At 59.8% G+C, this 18,842-nt stretch overlaps 2 protein-coding genes across 7 annotated transcripts; one reads left to right on the top strand and one right to left on the bottom strand.

Annotated features, from left to right (window-relative positions):
* The first annotated feature begins 986 nt into the window (after positions 1 to 986).
* Positions 987 to 6,081, top strand: PLPP5 (phospholipid phosphatase 5). 6 transcript variants are annotated; one of them, XM_054049597.1, is made up of 7 exons: positions 987 to 1,080; positions 1,176 to 1,284; positions 2,737 to 2,827; positions 3,036 to 3,099; positions 3,684 to 3,808; positions 4,179 to 4,442; positions 4,642 to 5,448. In XM_054049597.1, the coding sequence occupies exons 1-7, from the start codon at positions 1,019 to 1,021 to the stop codon at positions 4,809 to 4,811; spliced, it is 885 nt and encodes a 294-aa protein (XP_053905572.1). In that variant the 5' UTR covers positions 987 to 1,018; the 3' UTR covers positions 4,812 to 5,448. The 6 variants fall into 6 exon arrangements, 4 of the variants coding, with proteins under 4 accessions (XP_053905572.1, XP_053905574.1, XP_053905571.1 ...); XM_054049599.1 differs by having other exon boundaries at positions 4,179 to 4,349; positions 4,642 to 5,441; XR_008447186.1 differs by lacking the exons at positions 987 to 1,080; positions 1,176 to 1,284 and adding exons at positions 5,474 to 5,827; positions 5,960 to 6,081 and having other exon boundaries at positions 1,402 to 2,827; positions 4,642 to 4,940.
* On the bottom strand, positions 5,975 to 18,296 carry DDHD2 (DDHD domain containing 2). The gene is made up of 17 exons (XM_054049594.1): positions 18,084 to 18,296; positions 15,847 to 16,037; positions 15,035 to 15,124; positions 14,825 to 14,945; positions 13,428 to 13,517; positions 12,242 to 12,377; positions 11,420 to 11,628; positions 10,916 to 10,986; positions 10,636 to 10,755; positions 10,350 to 10,445; positions 9,518 to 9,646; positions 9,257 to 9,412; positions 9,069 to 9,171; positions 8,804 to 8,989; positions 8,183 to 8,345; positions 7,780 to 7,890; positions 5,975 to 7,394 (listed from the first exon to the last, which is right to left on the bottom strand). The coding sequence occupies exons 1-16, from the start codon at positions 18,223 to 18,225 to the stop codon at positions 7,800 to 7,802; spliced, it is 2,094 nt and encodes a 697-aa protein (XP_053905569.1). The 5' UTR covers positions 18,226 to 18,296; the 3' UTR covers positions 5,975 to 7,394; positions 7,780 to 7,799.
* Between the last annotated feature and the right edge of the window lie 546 nt (positions 18,297 to 18,842).

The raw sequence follows: 18,842 nt of genomic DNA, 5'->3' as shown, positions 1-18,842 counted from the left end.
TGAGAAGGGGGTGAGGTGGGGTGAGTGGGATGAGAAGAGATGGGATGGGGTGAGAAGGAAAGGGAAGGGGTAAGAGAAGAGATGGGGTAAGAAGGGGCGAGAAGGGAGAGGGTGGGATAGGAAGGGAGGGGATGGATTAAGAAGGGATGGGATGAGGTGGGGTGGGGTGAGAAGGATGGGAAGGGAAAGGGTGAGAGGGGAAGGGAAAGGAAGGGGTGAGAAGGAGGGGTTGAGGTGGGGTGAGTGGGATAAGAAGAGATGGGATGGGGTGAGAAGGAAAGGGAAGGGGTAAGAGAAGGGATGGGGTGAGAAGGGGCGAGAAGGGAGAGGGTGGGATAGGAAGGGAGGGGATGGATTAAGAAGGGATGGGATGAGGTGGGGTGGGGTGAGAAGGATGGGAAGGGAAAGGGTGAGAGGGGAAGGGAAAGGAAGGGGTGAGAAGGAGGGGTTGAGGTGGGGTGAGTGGGATAAGAAGAGATGGGATGGGGTGAGAAGGAAAGGGAAGGGGTAAGAGAAGGGATGGGGTGAGAAGGGGCGAGAAGGGAGAGGGTGGGATAGGAAGGGAGGGGATGGATTAAGAAGGGAAGAGGGTGGGAGAAGAAGGAAGAGGGTGGGATAAAAAGGGATGGGATGAGATGGGGTGGGGTGAAAAGAATGGGTAGGAAAAGAGTGAGAAGGGAAGGGAAAGGAAGGAGTACGAAGGGAGGCGAAGGAGTGAGAAGGGGGGATGGGGTAAGAAGGGAGGAGATGGGATAAGAAGCGATGGGGTGAGAAGGAAAGGGAAAGGAACGAGTAAGAAGGGAGAGGATGGGACGAGAAGGAAGAGGGGAAGGGAAGGGATGGGGTGAAAGGGAAAGGATGGGGCGAGAAGGAAGAGCCGAGAAGGGATGAAGAGGGAAGGGAAGAGGAGGAAAGGGCGAGATGGGAAGGCAGAGAAGGGGAAGGCAATAAAGGAAGGGCAGGGCAGGCGCGGCGGAAAGGGCCGGGCAGCGGCGCGGGGGAAGGGGCGGTGCGGGCGATGCGGGCGCTGCTCCCCGCGGCGGAGCTGCTGCTGCGGGCGGTGCTCCTCATCGCCTTCGCGTGAGTGCGGGGTCTCTGCCCGGCGGGGAGAGGGGGGGTCCCGGCCCCGCTGGGGCTCGGCGCTCGGCACCGGCACCTCTGCCTTCCCCCCGCAGGGCGATGGAGCCGCTGCCGCCCTTCCAGCGCCTCGTGCAGCCCGAGGAGCTGTGGCTCTACCGCAACCCGCACCTGCGGGCGGAGCGCGTCCCCGCGGGGCTCCTCTTCGTGAGTGCCGAGACCCCCCCGCAGCCAGCTTTTCCCCTAATTACCCACCTTTTCCCATTAATTACCCACCTTTTCCCTTTAATTACCCACCTTTTCCCCTAATTACCCACCTTTTCCCTTAATTACCCACCTTTTCCCCTAATTACCCACCTTTTCCCCTTCATTGCTCTGCTCCTTCCTTATTTATCCAGCTTTTTCCTTCATGCCTTAGCCTTTTCCCTAAATGCTCAGCTTTTTCCTTAACTATCCAGCTTTTTTTCCCAGTGCTCGGCTTCTTTCCTCGTTGCTCAGCCTTTTTCCTTAATTGTCCACCTCTTCCCTAATTGCTCAGCTTTTTCCCCAATACTCCGATTGTTTCCCCAGTTACTCAGCTTTTTCCCTAATTATCCCTTTTCCCCTAATTGCTCAGCTTCTTCCCTATTACTCAGCTTTTCTCCTAATTATCCCTTTTCCCCCTAATTGCTCAGCTCCTTCCCTAATACTCAGCTTTTTCCCTAATTATCCATCTTCTCCCCCAACGCTCAGCTTTTTCCCTCTTTTGGCTTCTTTCTTAATTGCTCAGCTTTTTCCCTAATTCCAGCGCTGAAAGGGGCTCCAGAAAAGCTGGGGAAGGGCTCTTGATGAGGGATAGGATGAGGGGAATGGTTTTCAGCTGAAAGAGGGGAGATTGAGATGAGATCTTAGGGAGAAATGTTTTGCTGTGAGGGCGGGGAGGCCCTGGCCCAGGGTGCCCAGAGCAGTGGTGGCTGCCCCATCCCTGGAGGGGTTCCAGGCCAGGTTGGATGGGGCTCGGAGCCCCTGATCCAGTGGGAGGTGTCCCTGCCCATGGATGGGCTTTGAGGTCCCTTCCAGCCCAAACCACTCTGTGATTCTATGAAATCCCGAGGCAGCGGTCGCTGCTGGGATGTCATCCATGGCTTTCTCCGAGTCAGCAGCTCCCGTGTTTTTCGCTGGTGAGGAGCACGGATGCTGCTGACGCGGGGATGGGGAGAGCTGAGGTGCTGCACGGGGGTCCCTTACAGCAGGCAAAGAGGGAGCACAGGCGGGAGCGACGCGAAGCCGGGCAGAGAGCAGCGCTCCCACCCCAGAGGGGCTGTGTGAGAGCTCCAGGACTTTTCTCAGAGCTGGGGTAACGCTGCGGGAGGAGTGGGATGCAGAGAGGGGCTTTTGAGTGCACTGCGTTATTTCTGGTGCCCGGGGTTCGTTTTCCTCACGCTTCGTAGCGGCCAAGGGGCTGATGTTTGGATGACAGAGGAGGAGCGGCCGTGTCCGGGTTTGCTGCCGGGGTTGGTTCTGCTCTCTGATGGAAATGTGTGCGTGGAGAGGACAAAGTGCTGCTCGGCTTTGGGGAAGGAGGATTCCGCTCTCCTCGAGCAGTGGCTGTTGTGTTCGGGGAGAGCGCTCCCGTCTGCTTCGCTGCAGACCCCGAACAGGCGCCTTGCTCTGCGGCAGGTCATCGCCTTCCTGTCTCCTTTGTTACCCATCGTCCTGGCACGCGTATTCCTGGACGCCGACCGAGAAGACACGCGGGAAGCCTGCCTGGGTGAGCTGCTCCTTCCCCCGAGAGCGGCAGCTGAGCGGTGTCTGTGACCTCGGGCCCCGCAGAGGGCTCTTTGCCTCTCGCTGGGGCACAAGGCTTTGCCGGGGGTTGCAAACCCGAGCCCTGCAGCTCCAGCTGAGGTTTTTTTGTGTCTGGAAGCTGCACATCTGGGTGGCCGCGATGCTGACGTGACCTCTCCGCTCTCTCCTAGCTGCCAGCCTTGCTCTCGCCCTGAACGGGGTTTTCACAAACACGCTGAAGCTCGTCGTGGGCAGGTGAGACACCGGCTCCCTCCGAGCTGCGCCGCGGGAACGGGAGGGATGGCAGCGGCAGAGCCACAACGGGAGAAGCAGGGCCAGAGCTGACGTTGGACTCAGTCTGGAAAGAACGTGTTTTTTCTAGGCGTAAAGACAAATATTTGAGCAAACAGTGCTGTCGCCAAGCCTCACTTACATGGGCTCGTTCAGGGAGCAGCGCTTGGGCACAGGTGCAGGGAGCGGGTGGGATGGTTTCATCTCCCCAGAGCCCGTGGCTGCCGCGGCAAAATGTTCCCTGTGCTGAGGTTTTCGGCGGTGCAGCCACGGCGCTTCGAGGGTGCACAGCCGCTCGGTTCTGGTGATGCATCTGCTCCCTGGGCTGGAGGGGAGGTCAGCGCGGCGCTGATGCTCGGTGGGATGCCTCCCGTCTCCCAGCTCAGGCAGGAGCCGTTTGGCATTTTGGGCAGCGTGGGTCGCGCCGCCTTCCCTTTGCACGAGGGCAGGAGCTGTGAGCGGCGGCTGCCCTGGGATGGGGGAGCTCTCCGGGAGGGCTGACTGCTCAGATTCTCCCGAGCGCTGCCTGCTTTGCTTCTCCACCCTAGGCCACGGCCGGATTTTTTCTATCGATGCTTCCCGGATGGACGAGCGAACGCGGAGCTGGTGTGCACGGGTGACCCTGGCACTGTGAATGAGGGACGCAAAAGCTTCCCCAGCGGACATGCATCGTGTAAGTTTTCCGTGTCCGCTCCCGACAGCGACCCGTGGGGAGCAGGAGCCGCTGGGAAAGGTGGATGGGGTTTGCTTTCACGCACTGCACAGCTCTGGCTGCATTCACTGCCCGTTTGGGGTCACAGCTTCACCTCTGCAAAGCAGCGGGGTGAAAAATGTAACGCAAAGCTCGATGGGAGGAGGGATGCTTGCCGGGTTCCAGCTCCTCAGCTCCTCCGTCCCTCATGAGCTGCTGCTCCCCTTGGCTGGTGTGGGCAGGATGGAGCTCATTCAGCCCTTGCACCACGGCAGGGGATGGGGAAAGGGCTTGGCCGAGGGCACACAGCAGAGCCCGGAGCTGGTTTTGAAGCCTCACACTTCCCTTCCAGTCGCCTTCGCTGGCCTCGCCTTCTCTGCCTTCTACATAGCGGGGAAGCTGCGCTGCTTCGCTCCCGGCCGGAGAGGCAGCGCTCTGCGGCTCTGCGCCTTCCTCCTCCCGCTCTTCCTCGCCACTCTGGTCGCCGTGTCCCGCACCTGCGACTACAAACACCACTGGGAAGGTGGGTCGGCGTCTGCGGACCCACACGGGGGCACTGGGAGTGTGGGGGGCTCCGCAGAGGCGTTCGGAGCCCGCGATGGCAGCTGCTCTGGGGGTAAGTTTGTAGTTACTCTGCTCCAGGGGTAATTATTTTGCCGCCTGCAAGGTGCCGGCGCCCTTTCTGTGTTGGGAATACACGCCACGCGGTTTTATAGCTCAGGGTGCGGTTGCTGCTCCAGCTCTGGAAGAGCCGGAGGATTCGGTGGGGATTGGGAGGGCAAAGGGGGGTTAACGCTGCTCCGCTCTTCCCACAGATGTGTTGGTCGGCTCGGCGCTGGGCTTCGTGCTCGCCTACCTCTGCTATAGGCAGTACTTCCCTCCTCTGACAGACGCCGCGTGCCACAAAACGCTCCTCTACAAAGCCAAGCAGCTGCCAGCGCACCAGGAAAAGCCGTCGGCTTCCAGCTTTGACCTGGATGTGTAGCGAAGGGCTGTGCCGGCCGCGCTCCCGCTGCTCCCTCGGCGCTGGGACGAGGGGAGGCTCGGGAGGGGTCGGTCGTGGTCTGCGAGAAGGAGCTGAAGTGACGATGAGCCTGAAAGGCGTGCGGTGCCGGTAAGCTCTGTTCAGGGGTCTGTGCTGCTTCCTTAAGGGAATTTTCGAGGCATCCTTCCCTTTGGAGCGAGTGACGCACCCGGCGTGCGAGAGGACAGCCCGGTTCCGAAAGGGGATGAGGGGATGGATCACAGCAGCGATCCGATGCGCCCGCCGGTGGGTGCTGCTCGTCCAGTCCTGCGGCACCGCCGTCTCCCTCCGATCCAGCCCTTCTCATAGGAAGCGCCTGTCGGAATGAAGGGCAGGACCTGCGCCTGGCACCGGCTTTAAGCCCATCTTTTTGATTGCACCCGAGTTAATTAGGAGTAATGAGCGGGAATTGGCAGGTTTTAACCAGGGATTAAGTGGGAAGAGGGAAGGTGGAAGTGGCGCCGTTATTTGTGTTACTGTGCCAGCCCTGATTTTTATTAATTCACCAAATAAAGGATTTTTTTTAATGAACTGCAGTACCAAAATCTTTACTGCAAGGACCGGGGTTATTGCTGGGCAGACCCTCGCCTGCAGGGGTTTATTTTGAGTCTCTGTCCTGGCAGCTTTAATGCAGTTGTGAAGAGGCGCCAATGAGCAGGGAATTAAACGGTGTCCAAGAGCATCCCTTGAGGTCTTTGTTCCTCTGCGCCCGTGGTTTGTTCTCAGCGAAGGACAGAGCAGTGCTGGGAACCCCACGGCATGGCTGTTGCGCAGAGTTTCTGTTGGTCGTCTCCTCTGTAGCTCTGCTTGATCTCATCAGGAATGCAGCGAACAAAGGGGAGGCGATAGCGCAGGGACACGACAGCGATGAAACCGCCACCCTTCGCCTTCACTCCGGGCTGCGTAAGCGCTCCGTGACGCTGCAGCTTCAGCAGAATCGCAGAAAGGGCTTTCCTTTCCCCTAAAATTGTACACAGGTGAACTCCTCAGCCTCTCTCTCCCCCCAAGGCGTCCACACACCACAGTCATTTACTTATTTATTTTGGCTTTGACTGGAAAAGACATTAAATTACATTTAAAATGTATATTTAACTTTTTTTTTTACAAAGTGCACAACTTAAGCAGCTGATGATGAGTGTCCCGAGTCAATCCTGTCCCTGTTCTGCCCCTGCGGGAGCCGCGTTACCGATCGATCAGTTCAGGCGCCGGCTGAGCAGCGCGTCCGTTCGTGCAGTTCCGGTAAAAGAACAGCTTCGGTTCCTGTGGGATGGGAGGAGGGGATGGAGGCTGCAAACAAAACCCTTCAAATAGTGCAAATAATGCAGCGCAACGCAGGACAAACACCGGCGGTGGGGAAAAGGCTCCTTACCCCGGGCAGGGCAACAGTCAGCGGGAAGGAAAGGGGTTTGGCTCTTACCAAAGGCTGACGCGCGGCATTGCAGCTCTGCCCGGAGGCACCAGCTTGGGGGGTTTGGTGGCCATGAAGGGCTCCATGGTGGCCATGAAGGGTTCCCTGGTGGCTCTCAGCCCCGCGCCCTTGTTGCAGAGCAAGCGCAGCACCAGCAGAGCTGCTGGCAGAGCTGGTGGGAGCAGCGGGGTCAGTGGAACACGGCATCCAGGCTACAGATTCAGGCTGTGGCTTTGCTGCCTGCGTTTTGCCTATTTTGAAACCTAAACCAACCCCTGGTGGCCCTCAAAATGCACAGCGCAGCAGGATGCGAGCGCGGCTCCGTGCTCCTGCAAAGCTCAGGGCTGTCCCTCTGCCTCCCCCTGGCCTGGGCGCTGCCGAGGAGCAGCTCCTGTCCGCTGGTCCGGCTGCAGTTTGATCTGGAGGTGAAGATTCCTTTGCATCCGGCCGCTCACTTGGTCCTATGCGAGATGGAGGCAGCGCCTCGGCAAGGACCGTGGTTTGCTGGCGCCGTGAGGATGCTGAGAAGTCCCGGCACACAGCAGGCAGCGTGCGGCCGTTTTAGGGGGGGAGCAGTGCTGCCACGGCGCAAACCACGCAGCAGCGACTCGAGGAGCTGAGGACGGGCTGGTAAACGCGTTCCTGCTCGTGCGACAGCAGCCGCCTGTGCCCTGGCTTCACCTCCCAAAGCCTGCAGCCCTCACGCCCGGCGCTCTGCGGTACGGCAGGGAGAATTCCGCCGCTCCCCACGGGACAAGGCTGCTGTAGCTCTCTCCACGCTGCGTGTTTAAGGCTTTTGCTCCTCAAGGTCACGAGCTGCGAGTTTCCTCGCCGTCAGGCCCTCGATGCCGGTTCCCAGCCCAGTCTGCTTCCGTGCTGGAGGTGCTGGGACGATACCTCACACGGTGGAGGGTTAAAGCACACGTTGCCACGAGGAGTCACGGTGCAGGTGTTGGGTGTGCCTGAGCAGAAGTGGTTTCTCTTGGTATTTTCCCCCCAAAATGGAGGAAAATCATCCTGAATCTCCAGGGAGCAGCAAGGACCGGAGAAGCAGCATGCGGGACACGGCGGCAGAGGAGAGAGGAAGGCAGAGACGAGAGGTGGACTTTCCTGGTGAGTACTTGGTGGGACTGGATCTAGGAAAGCAAAAGGAGAAGGTAGGAATAGCAGCACTAGGGCAGACCGGAATCCACCCATCCCAGCCTCCCGTATCCAGGAATTATTAGGGCTTTGAGGGCAAGAAAACAAAGGATGAGCCTTATCCCTCGGCCCGCGGAGGGGAAAGCAGCCCTGCCAGAACCGCGGGGCCTTTGCTCTGCCCCCCTGCCTGCCCTTCGCCCCAGCAGCAGCGGTTCGCTCGCTCTCCTCGTGTCCCACGGCGCTGGGAGCCAGACGTGCCACCAGGCCAAAGAAAACCCGATGCAAAGTATGACCCAGCGCTGTCAGTGAGGGATGTTGTTCCCTCCGATGGAGCAGGTGTCGTAGGAACTTTGGAAGGAAGGTGAAGGCAAGGTGACTTACGTCACAACGGCGTAGGGTGGTCAGTGGCTTCCCGGCAAAGGCTGATCCAGTGTAATGCCTTGTGTCTGGTAGATCTCCTTCAGAACCAGCAGAACGGTGTCTTCTGACTCCCTGGAGCAGGAGGACAGGGGGATTAGAGGGGGATGCTTCCCTCTGCTCTGTCAGGACATCTGTGATGGCTACGGGGGGGGTGCAGCGCTCAGCAAACACAGGTGGCACCAGGCAAGGAGAACTGGCGTCCTCCCCCGACCCCTGCCCACCCTCTGCTGCGTTACAGACCTTGTTTGCTCAGTTAAGGCTTTTCTTATACATAAGAATGCAGAATATAATGGCTTTAAAACTGATGGCATCCTGTTTGCATCAGGCATGAAAGTGAAGCTTTGACAGTCGCACAAAATCTTACCAATAGCAGAGGTGCCCCTGGAGTGCAAATAAATACTCGTTAAAGCTCTCTATTGGCTTCTCCTGCAGCACGTAGTCGATGCGGTTCCCTCCGTTCAGCATCCCCACGTTAATCTGGGAGGCCTCTTCCCTCACTGCTGGCGGGGTCTCCTCCGGCTTCGTGTCTGAGGGAATGAAGAGCGACGCGGTTCAGCCACAGCGCACCGGCAGCCACACAAATACAGCAGCAGCACTAAGCCCTCCCTTCACCCCACTGGCGGCGGAGAGGCAACGAACGCGCTCAGACCTTCCCCTCAGGGCTTTCTCTTGGAAAAACAGCATTGCAAGAGAGAGGTAGAGAAGGGCGAGGGGCTGGTCAGGATTGCAGAGCGGTGTGGGTGTGCCAAGAGCCCCAGGAGGCCGTTACCGCCCAGGCAGGCTGCCTCCCGTCCGCCTTCGCCGGGCAATAACAAGGGAAAGCCACCACGTTTGGAGAGCCGAGCGCATCCACAGCTCAAAAGCAACCGCTTTGCCGAGCACCGAAGATGGCAGCAGCGCTGGGGCTGGATGCCAGGCTGGGCACCTCGCCGGCGCGGCCACGGCGAGCCCGAGCCCACAGCTCGCGATGCTGCATCCCACCGACCTGGCGGCTGCTGCTCCATGCTGACCTCGGCACCGGCCTCGGCCTCAGCCTCTGCTTCGGCATCAGCGCTCCCCGCCTCCACGGCCGGCAGCGGGGCTCGCGTGAAGGACTGCCAGGCGACGCGCAGAGAGCCCAGCAGGTTGTTCTTGAGGTCCACGCTCATGCGCGTCAGCCCTTCCTTCAGCTCTGCAAGGCAGGAGGGTTCGGGGTCAGGCTGGCGCTGCCACGGTGGCCGAGGCACGAGAGGTGCTGCCCGAAACCTTACCGAGGTGCATTCTCTTCCTGCCCTTGTGGTGAGGCAGCAGCATGGGCTCGAACTCCAGATCCGGGACGATCATGGGCTCAATCCTGTACGCCACTGGGTCGAACTGCACGGAGGATGAAGAGGACAGTGAGGTGGGGCTTGTGCTCCACGCGCCTCGCACGGGAAGGCTCTGGCTTTTATATACTTACAGGGTGGAAGATGTTGAAGAAACCTTTGCAGGTGGGGAGGCTGTAGTTGGGGTCGATCCGCTTCACCCCTCGCACCGTGAGGAACATCCCGATGGGAGACCCGAAGGCAAAGAAGATGGTGGGCTTGTAGTTCAGCTGGGGATAGTTTGCTGAGACCTAGGAGAGAGAGGAGAGAGGAGAGTCGGGTTTGTTCGTGAGGCAACCTCGCCGCTGATGTTATGAGGGTCTGGTTGCTGCAGTCAGAGCGAGCTCAAGAGTTACCTGTCCTAAGCCAACATCCCGGTATTGGCAATTCCTGGCATCAGCTGTGCTGTCCGGGTCATGCTGCGATGGGGATGCAGGCTTGGCTCCACGCTCCCCACTGTTCCCGGGAGCTGCTGCGCTCTGGTCCTGCAGCAACACAACCGGGAAACCCCACTACCGCAGCTCCGGCAGAGCCCTCGCCAGCAAACTGCCTGGCATCCTGCACCCTCCAGAGCCAGGGTGATCCTGGCATCCTGCACCCTCCAGAGCCAGGGTGATCCTGGCATCCTGCACCCTCCAGAGCCAGGGTGATCCTGGCATCCTGCACCCTCCAGAGCCAGGGTGATCCTGGCATCCTGCACCCTCCAGAGCCAGGGTGATCCTGGCATCCTGCACCCTCCAGAGCCAGGGTGATCCTGGCATCCTGCACCCTCCAGAGCCAGGGCGGCCCTGGCATCCTGCACCCTCCAGAGCCAGGGCGGTCCTGGCATCCTGCACCCTCCAGAGCCAGGGCGGTCCTGGCATCCTGCACCCTCCAGAGCCAGGGCGGCCCTGGCATCCTCATCCCTTTCCAGCCAGCTCCCTCTCTGGCTGGCATCACTAATCCCAGTCTCTACCACCGTTAACGCTGCTCTGTATTGCCCTTATGAGCCACAGGATAAAGTTCCTCTGCGGTGGGGTAGCTGCGGGAGCAGCTCTGCTACCACAGCCAAACCCAAGCCCGTGAGAGCCACCAGAGCGAGGATGGCCAGGAACGAGGAGGCCGGGGTGCTCGGGGACCAGGCTGACCACGAAGGCTGAGAGACATGGGATGGGAACTGGAGGAGTAGAAGCTGTGCAGAGGACAAACCTGCATCTCCGCCTTGGAGCTGATGTAATGAAGTATCTTCATCCTTGGTCCTAAGGGAATCCCCATTTCTCTGAGGTTTTGCTCTGTGCACAGGAACTGGAAAATAAGAAGCCACGTATCAACACGGAGCAGAGGTGGGGGGTGAGGAGTTCCTGTCCTAATCCTGTTCCTGCTGAGGTGCGTCCTGTGTGAGTGGCTCGGCACTGGGAAGATGCACACAGGATGGGAGTGCTGGGAAGAAAAGCAAAGAAGAAACCGGAGGCAGCAAAAGAGAATTGCTCCTTACCAGTGCCTGCCTGTCCATTTTCTCCTTCTCAAAAACATCGCAATATTCAGAGAGCTCCAGCTTCTGCAGGATGTTTTTCACCTCCTCGGTGCCCCTGCTGCTGGAGGCTGTCCTGGAGCCCTGGGGACAGAGCCAGCAAAGGTCAGGCTTATTTTCCTCCATGTATTTTGCAGCCTCTCCCTGTTCCCCAAGCAGCCGCAGGAGGTTGGTGCGAGGTTGCACCAGCACAGCCCCCTCTGTGAGAAGCCCGGGGGTCTGGATGCCCCCAGGGAGCGCGTACCTCTTCCCTGTGCTCATCCTCCTCGGGATCAGCCTTCTGGTTCGTCAGGAGATCGAACAAAATGAGCGACCCTAGAAACCAGGGACAGGCAGGCAGAGCATCAGCATCTCAGCAGGACAGGCTGGGAGTTGGGGTTGTTCAGCCTGGAGAAGAGAAGGCTCCGGGGAGACCTTAGAGCAGCTTCCAGGGTGGAAAGGGGCTCCAGGAAAGCTGGGGAGGGGCTCTGGGTCAGGGAGGGCAGGGAGAGGATGAGGGGGGGCAGTTTTTAAGCTGCAAGAGGGGAGATTGAGATGAGATCTTGGGCAGAAATGTTTTGCTGTGAGGGTGGGGAGGCCCTGGCCCAGGTTGCCCAGAGCAGTGGTGGCTGCCCCATCCCTGGAGGGGTTCCAGGCCAGGTTGGATGGGGCTCGGAGCCCCTGATCCAGTGGGGTGTTGGATCTGGATGGACTTTGAGGTCCCTCCCAACCGTGTGCCGTGACCCTGGCGGTGGGGGACAGCCCTTACCCAGGCTGTGCCCCGCAATGGAGACCCCCCCGCTGAAGAGGGGATTCCTCTGCAGGAAGAGCTCGTAGAGGCGGTTCATCTCCGAGGCCACCGTGTCCACGATCGTCTGGCAATAGGTGGAGCTGTTGTAGAAGAAAACGTCCAGGATGGTGTCGTTGATGAAGTGACGCAGACGGTTGATGCTCGGCAGAGTGATTCGCTCCAGGTCACTGAGGGGGAGAGAAGAGAGAGGGAGGGGGAAAGGGGAGAGGGAGGGGAAAGGGGGGAGAGGGAGAAGAAAGGGGAGAGAGAGGTGAAAGGAGGGAGAGGGGATGGCAGTCAGAGGTGCCAGCCAACCCCACGACCTTCCCAACAGAAAATATAAGCCTGGAGAAGGACTGGCACCAACTCAAAGGATGTGTGTCGTAATCCAGACCATGCCAGGAGCTGCGGCAGGGCACAGCCTGCGCTCTTGTGCTCCAGGCAGGAGTCAGGAGTTTGGCCCTTCTTTCCCAGGAGCCAAACCTGCCCTTTTCCCTTCCCAGGGCGCTGCAGAGCAGAAACAGGGACTCAATTCCCTTTGGCGAGGCGTGGATGCCCACAGCCCCTCCTGACATCAGCCAGGGAAGGGCAGGAGCCTCTCCTATCAGAGCAGATGGTGAGGAGGGGGCTGGCATGGAGACCCGCGTGTGTCCAGCTTCCCCGCGCGCTCCCAGCCCTGAACACTCCCAGCTCTCCCTGTGCCAGGAGAAGAGCAGAGCTGCCGTGGGAGGAGGATGCCCGTGCGTTTTGCCGTTCCCACAGACGCTGGACCGGAGGAGGGGGCTGCCGGGGGGCACTCACACGTCCACGCCGGTGGAGTGCAGGGCGCTGTGCCAGTTGACGGGCAGGAATTCCACGCGGCCGATCTGCTGTTGCTCCTGCGCCTTCCTGAAGTGCGCCTGCAGCATGCTGAGGGAGACGGCCCTGAAGTCGTTCACTGGAAAAAGAGCACGAAGCCTTAGCGGGATCCAAGGCCAGCCGGCCCCATCCACACGGCTTAATGAGATAAAGGGAAAGATCATTACCAGGGGCAATCCCACCGGGGTCTTTAAGCTGCTGCTGCTACCCTAAGACCTTGCATCCTTAACTACAAGATCAGGGAAGGCTTCGTGTCCTTACATGTGTGTTTACGGGATTGTCCCATCTGGAAGGAGCCTCTTCCCACAGCGGGAGGGCTTTACTGGAGCAGGCCGGGTAAGAAAGGTACTTTTAGGAGCTTAAAACAAATAAATCTGTTGCAAAGATGCGTGTGTTAGAAAGGTGATGCTAAGGGGGGAGATGAACGCAGTCCTGAGGGAGAAAGACTGATTTCCTTCATTTCACACAGCCTTGGAAATAGTTTCATGGGATGCACGTCTGGAAGAGGAGCTTGCATGAAAGCAGAGGTGCATCCACAAGAACTGAAGACAGCCCGCCGGGAAAAGCCCCAGCTCCCTCATTTCCACAAGTTAAATTGTGCTGGGTTCCTGCCGTGTCAGCGATCGCCTCCCCTACGGACCCGAGGTGGCCTGAGCAGCAACAACAAACAGGTCTGGCCAGAGCAACGGGGTTTGTCCATCGAGCGACAGGATTCCCCAAACCAGAAAGAGCATCCCTGGTTTTGGTCCAAAAATCACATGGTGGGGTGTTGCCCGTTAGGCTTCGCCCAGTGAGATGAACCACAGCAAGAGACAGGGAGGGGATTAATTAGTGTAGCAGGGCTGGGCGCTCACTTGGGAAACCTGCAGCCAGTTTGGGAAACTCACTATTTTTCAGTAGCCACAGCAGAACAAAGTGATGAAAGGCAGTTGCCCAGACCTTTCCAGAAGGTAGGATTTACTGGATTAGCAAGCGTTGTGCTCGCGCTCCCCACTGCAGTCAGCGACTCTGACCGCGGGGCTGCCGGGACGGTCTGAACGCGCTCCGACAGCGCTCGGCGTTGTCTGCGTGGATGGGGGTCACTAAAGCAGCGCGTGGGAAGGGCGACTGGGTCGGGCTGCACACCTACCGCACTGGATGATGCTTCTGAAGCGGATGTCGCACGCCGGGCCGATCCCGTGCACCACGAACACCAGGTGATCGATTTGCAGCGGCTCTCCTAGGGAGGGAGAGGAGTTCAGAGCACAGGACACCACGGAGCGGGGCCCTGACCCGCTGGAAGCACGGGCTCTGAGCCAGGTATAAATCCCTCGAGGCAGCGCTGCCCGCCCTGGGATGGATCCACACCAACGGGACAGTGGAGGAAGGGGAGGCGGCTCTTCCCCTCTCCTGTCCCCATCCTCACGCCAGCGGGATCCAGCCCAGAGAGGGCAGGAGCAGGATTCCTGTGAAACCTCATCTGGAATACTGTGTCCAGTTCTGGAATCCTCAACATAAGAAGGAGATGGAGCTGTTGGAATGGGTTCAGAGGAGGTTACAAAGATGATCGGAGGGCTGGAGAACCTCCTGTATGAGGACAGGCTGAGAGAGTTGGGGTTGTTCAGACTGGAGAAGGCTCCGAGGAGACCTTAGAGTGACTTTCCAGTGCCTGAAGGGGTTACAAGAAAGCTGAAGAGGGGCTGTTCATAAAGGTTTGTGGTGACAGAACGAGGGGGAATGGGGATAAACTGGAGACGGGCAGATTTAGACTGGACATTAGGAAGAATTTCTTCACTGTGAGAGTAGTGAGACACTGGCCCAGGTTGCCCCGGGAAGTTGTGGCTGCCCCATCCCTGGAGGTGTTTAAGGCCAGGTTGGATGGGCCTTGGGCAGCCTGAGCCAGTGGGAGGTGTCCCTGCCCATGGCAGGGGATGGAACTGGATGGGCTTTAAGGTCCCTCCCAACCCAAACTATTCTGATTCTATGACTTGGTCCAGCTCTGGTGCCCATCCTGCGCCACTGAGCTCAGCCCCGGCGTCTTCCATCCTGTCTCCACTTCCCACACACTCCAGTTTGCAGACAGCTGCCCTGAAGGCGTGCAGGGGCGGAAAATGAAGGGGTTGGACCCAACCTCCCATCCCCACAAGCCCCGAGGCGTGACCAGGAGCGCGGGGACAGCTTGGAGGCACGGGGAGCATGTGCGCCAGCGTCACCTGCGCCTCGGTAAGTGACAAACCCCCACGTTCCTACCACGGGGAGAGACTCCTCCTCTAGCAACACACCCCCTGAGACCCCGGGGGAACCGCAGTGCTTGCGACAGCGCCAGTCTCAGCGCCTGCCTCCTCCCCTGCGCTGCCGCCTCTGCGCAGCCGTTTACGCCGCGGGCGCTCTGCTGCCAGGAGGGTTCCCAAACCCGGGCGGTTCCATCCAGCACAAGATTTTTAGACGTGCCCTTCGTCTAAGGGATTGTGGAAGCTTCCATCAGTCTTGTTTGGAAACAGAACCTACAGCTCTGGGTGGGTGGGAGGGAGGGGGAAGCGAGCTCACCGTTGGGGATCTCGGCAGCGATGTTTTCTACTCCTCTCTTCACAGTCCGAGGCCGCCCTTGTTCTGTAGGAGTCGAGCCCCAGTCGTCGGAGGCAGCAACCGGCTGGTAGTGCACCATCAGCTGTGAACAAGAAACAGCATAAAGAGGCCCCTGAGAGGACTGCAGAGATTCCTTGCTGCTCCACAGAAAGATTGGCAGGCGCCGCTCACCTTTGGGTTGTGCAAGATAATGACTTCCCTGCTAGGAGACTCCAGCTTCTTCTTCCACTCATCCAAGGTCACAGCAACCATGTACGCTTCCTGAGGCAAAGAACACCCTCCGTGAGTCAGCTGAAGGAATCGCCATGAACGTTCAACCACGCGGGACGTTCCCCACCCATTTTATGGTATCTCCTATCACCACGGTTTGCGAAAGAGGCATCGGAATCAGCCGGGTCAGGCTGGAGGAGCCCCAGGGCCCTCGGAACCCTGCGGGAACAGGCTCCCCCATCCATTCAGAATTGTATTTTTTGGTACATCAGAACACAGATTAATATAAATATGTATATTTTAAATATATACGTATATTTCTTTCCAAAGAACAGTCTCCAGCCGTTATCAGGATGGACCACTGAAGTCTCTAACATCGCTTCACGGTCCCCATAATGATGATTTCTCTCTCTGGCACTCACAGCTCCTTTGGCTTTGGTGAAACTATGAGCGCAGCGAGGATGATTCTCACCGGGAGAGTCAAACTGAAGGGAAAGCGGGGAGGGTCGGGCAAACACGGAGCCTCTGAGCACCAAAGGTGCGGGAGAGGGATGCCGCGGCGGCTGGATGAGGGCAGGAGGAGGGGGATCTGCCAGGAGGGAGGGAGACAGTGTCAGTGTTTGCAGTTAGGTTAATCAGCTGTGAAAACGCCGCGCCAAAGCCTCTTTCGAGTTCACATCCTCAGGAGTTTGGGACATCAGGGCCAGCATTTGACAGAGAGAAGCCGAGATGCCTCCTGGTACCACGGACGCGACCAGGAAAGGCGTGTTTACCTCCAGTTCTTCGCTGAAGGCCTCCGAGTAGGGAACATACTTGTTGTCCTTGTCTCCCTTGTAGAACCAGGTGCAGCGGCGCACCTCGGAAACCTCCTCCTCCCAGTACACTGCCACGCGCTGCCTCTTCTTCAGGTGCACGTCGTACCTGCCCCCCGACGTTGGGACAACCACGTCTTCATTCTCTTTCCCTGCAGGAGCCAAGGCCTGAGATTAATCGCCAGGGGACCAGAGAGGCACGCTGCCGGAGAGCCGTCTGCACGCCAGGACAGAGGGAGGAAGACGGGGCAGCTCCTGTGGGCAGCACGAGCAGCAACAGCACTGAACACCAACGTTCTCCATGCCCAAAAGCACGGAGAACAGCATTAGCAGGCATCCTAAGAAAGATCCCCAAGCCAAATTCCCCCAGGGGCAGAAGGTAAGATGAACGCGTTAAGTGACGATTGTCTTCCTGTCTGGTTCAGCCTCGCCTGGTTGGTAAAATATGAATTGGGAAGCGCGTTGCCTAATGGTTGGGTTGAAGTTCCTCTGGTCTCTAAGCCGTTCCCCTCGCGAATGGAGAACTCCACACAGATCCCAACATGGACTTCAAACCCTGGTTAATCCCGCTGCTGTTCCGGTCTGCCCGCCGGCAGAGCGGCCGTGCCAGGCTGCGCCCGGCTCCACCGCGGCACTCAGGACCAGCAGCACAGCCTCTAAACCAAAGCTCCCTGGGAAAGGGAGGATGGGAGCAACCCGCGGGCGCTCGGGGTGGTGCCTGTGGCTGTTGGCTTTTGGCACAGATGGGTGATGCTCAGCTCCATCACAAGCGGAGCAGATCCCGCTGCCTGGACAACATCTTCCAGGAGCAGTGAAGCAGAGCACCACGTAGCAGCAGGAAAAAATACCCCCAGGGGAATTTTCCTCCCCTAGGAGGACAGGCTCGGAGATCTGGGGTTGTTCAGCCTGGAGAAGAGAAGGCTCCAGGGAGAGCTTAGAGCAGCTTCCAGCGCTGAAAGGGGCTCCAGGAGAGCTGGGGAGGGGCTCTGGATCAGGGAGTGCAGAGATGGGATGAGGGGGGATGGTTTTTAAGCTGCAGGAGGGGAGATTGAGGAAAGATCTTAGGCAGAAATGTTTTGCTGTGAGGGTGGGGAGGCCCTGGCCCAGGGTGCCCAGAGCAGTGGTGGCTGCCCCATCTCTGGAGGGGTTCCAGGCCAGGTTGGATGGGGCTCGGAGCCCCTGAGCCAGTGGGAGGTGTCTCTGCCCATGGCAGGGGTGGGACTGGATGGGCTTTGAGGTCCCTTCCAACCCAAACCATTCCATGATTCCCAGTTATCTCTGTTTATTCAGAGTGATTCCCAGCCATCCCTGTCATTCCCATTCTCCCTGCCATTCCTGGTTCTCCTCATTCTCCTGGCCATTCCCAGTCCTCCCGGCCATCCCCATCATTCCCAGCTCTCCCTGGCCATTCCCAGTTGTTCTCGGTTATCCCGGCCATCCCCGTTCTCACGGCTATTCCCAGCTCTCCCCTTTTTCCGCATCATTCCTGGCTATCCCTGGTCATTCCCGGCTCTCCCTGGTCATTCCCGGTTGCTCCCGGTTCTCCCAGCCGCTCCCGTCATTCCCGCCTATCCTTGCTCATTCCCGGTTATCGTGGCCATCCCCGTTCTCCGCATCCTCACGGCCATTCCCACCTCTCCCTGCTCACTCCCGGCTCTCCCCATCCTCCCTGTCATTCCCGGCCATCCCCGTCATTCCCAGCTCTCCCTGCTCATTCCCGGTTCTCACGGCCGTTCCCGGCTCTTCCTCTTCTCCCTGTCATTCCCGGTTATCCCCTGTCATTCCCGGTTATCCCTGGTCGTTCCCCATCCCCACGGTTCTCGCGGCCACCGCTGTTCTCCCCGTCATTCCCGGCTCCCCCGGTCAACCCCGTTCTCCCCGTCGTTCCCGGCTCTCCCGGCCATTCCCGGTTCTCCCGGCTATTCCCGGCTCTCCCGGCCGTTCCCGGCTCCCCCGGTCATTCCCGGCCGTTCTCGGCTCTCCCGGCCATTCCCGGCTCTCCCGGCCGTTCCCGGCTCCCCCGGCCGTTCCCGGTTCTCCCGGCCATTCCCGGCCATTCCCGGTTCTCCCGGCCGTTCCCGGCTCCCCCGGTCATCCCCGGCTCCCCCGGCCGTCCCCGGTTCTCCCGGCCGTTCCCGGCTCCCCCGGTCATCCCCGGCTCCCCCGGCCGTCCCCGGTTCTCCCGCTCCCCCCGGTACCGGCCGCTCTCGCCCGCTCCAGCCGCTCCGAGTCCTGCGCACTGAACGCCTCCCAACGCTCCCGGACTCCCGTTCGCCGGTGGAACCAGTGCGGGGATACGGGCTCGTACCGGGGCGGCCCCGAGGGCTGCGGATCGCCCATCGCGGCCCCCACCGGCCCCGAGCGGCCCCGCACCGCGCACGCTCCGCACCCGCCGCACCGCAGCTCCGCCCGCAGGGGCGGCACCGGGGGAGGGGCGCGGGGGGGGACGCGGGGACGCGATGGGAGCGGGTGGGAGCTGCTGGGGTTCACTGGGAGCGGTGCTGGGACCCGATGGGACCCACTGGGAGCCGCTGGGAGCTGCGCTGGGACCCACTGGGACTGTGCTGGGACCCGCTGGGACTCACTGGGACCCGATGGGACTCACTGGGAGCCGCGCTGGGACCCACTGGGACTCGATGGGACGCGATGGGACCCACTGGGACTCGATGGGACGCGATGGGACTCACTGGGACCCAGTGGGAGCCGCTGGGACCCACTGGGACTGCGCTGGGACTTACTGGGACCGCGCTGGGACTCACTCGGACCCTGCTGGGACTCACTGGGACCCACTGGGACTCGATGGGACGCGATGGGACTCACTGGGACCCACTGGGAGCGGTGCTGGGACCCACTGGGACCCAAAGGGAGCTGCGCTGGGACCCACTGGGACCCACTGGGAGCGGTGCTGGGACCCACTGGGACTCGATGGGACCCGATGGGACTCACTGGGACTCTAT

This window comes from Cuculus canorus, chromosome 26 (assembly GCF_017976375.1).
Source record: "Cuculus canorus isolate bCucCan1 chromosome 26, bCucCan1.pri, whole genome shotgun sequence".
Taxonomy (NCBI): domain Eukaryota; kingdom Metazoa; phylum Chordata; class Aves; order Cuculiformes; family Cuculidae; genus Cuculus; species Cuculus canorus.
This window is presented reverse-complemented; position numbering and strand designations above follow the sequence as displayed.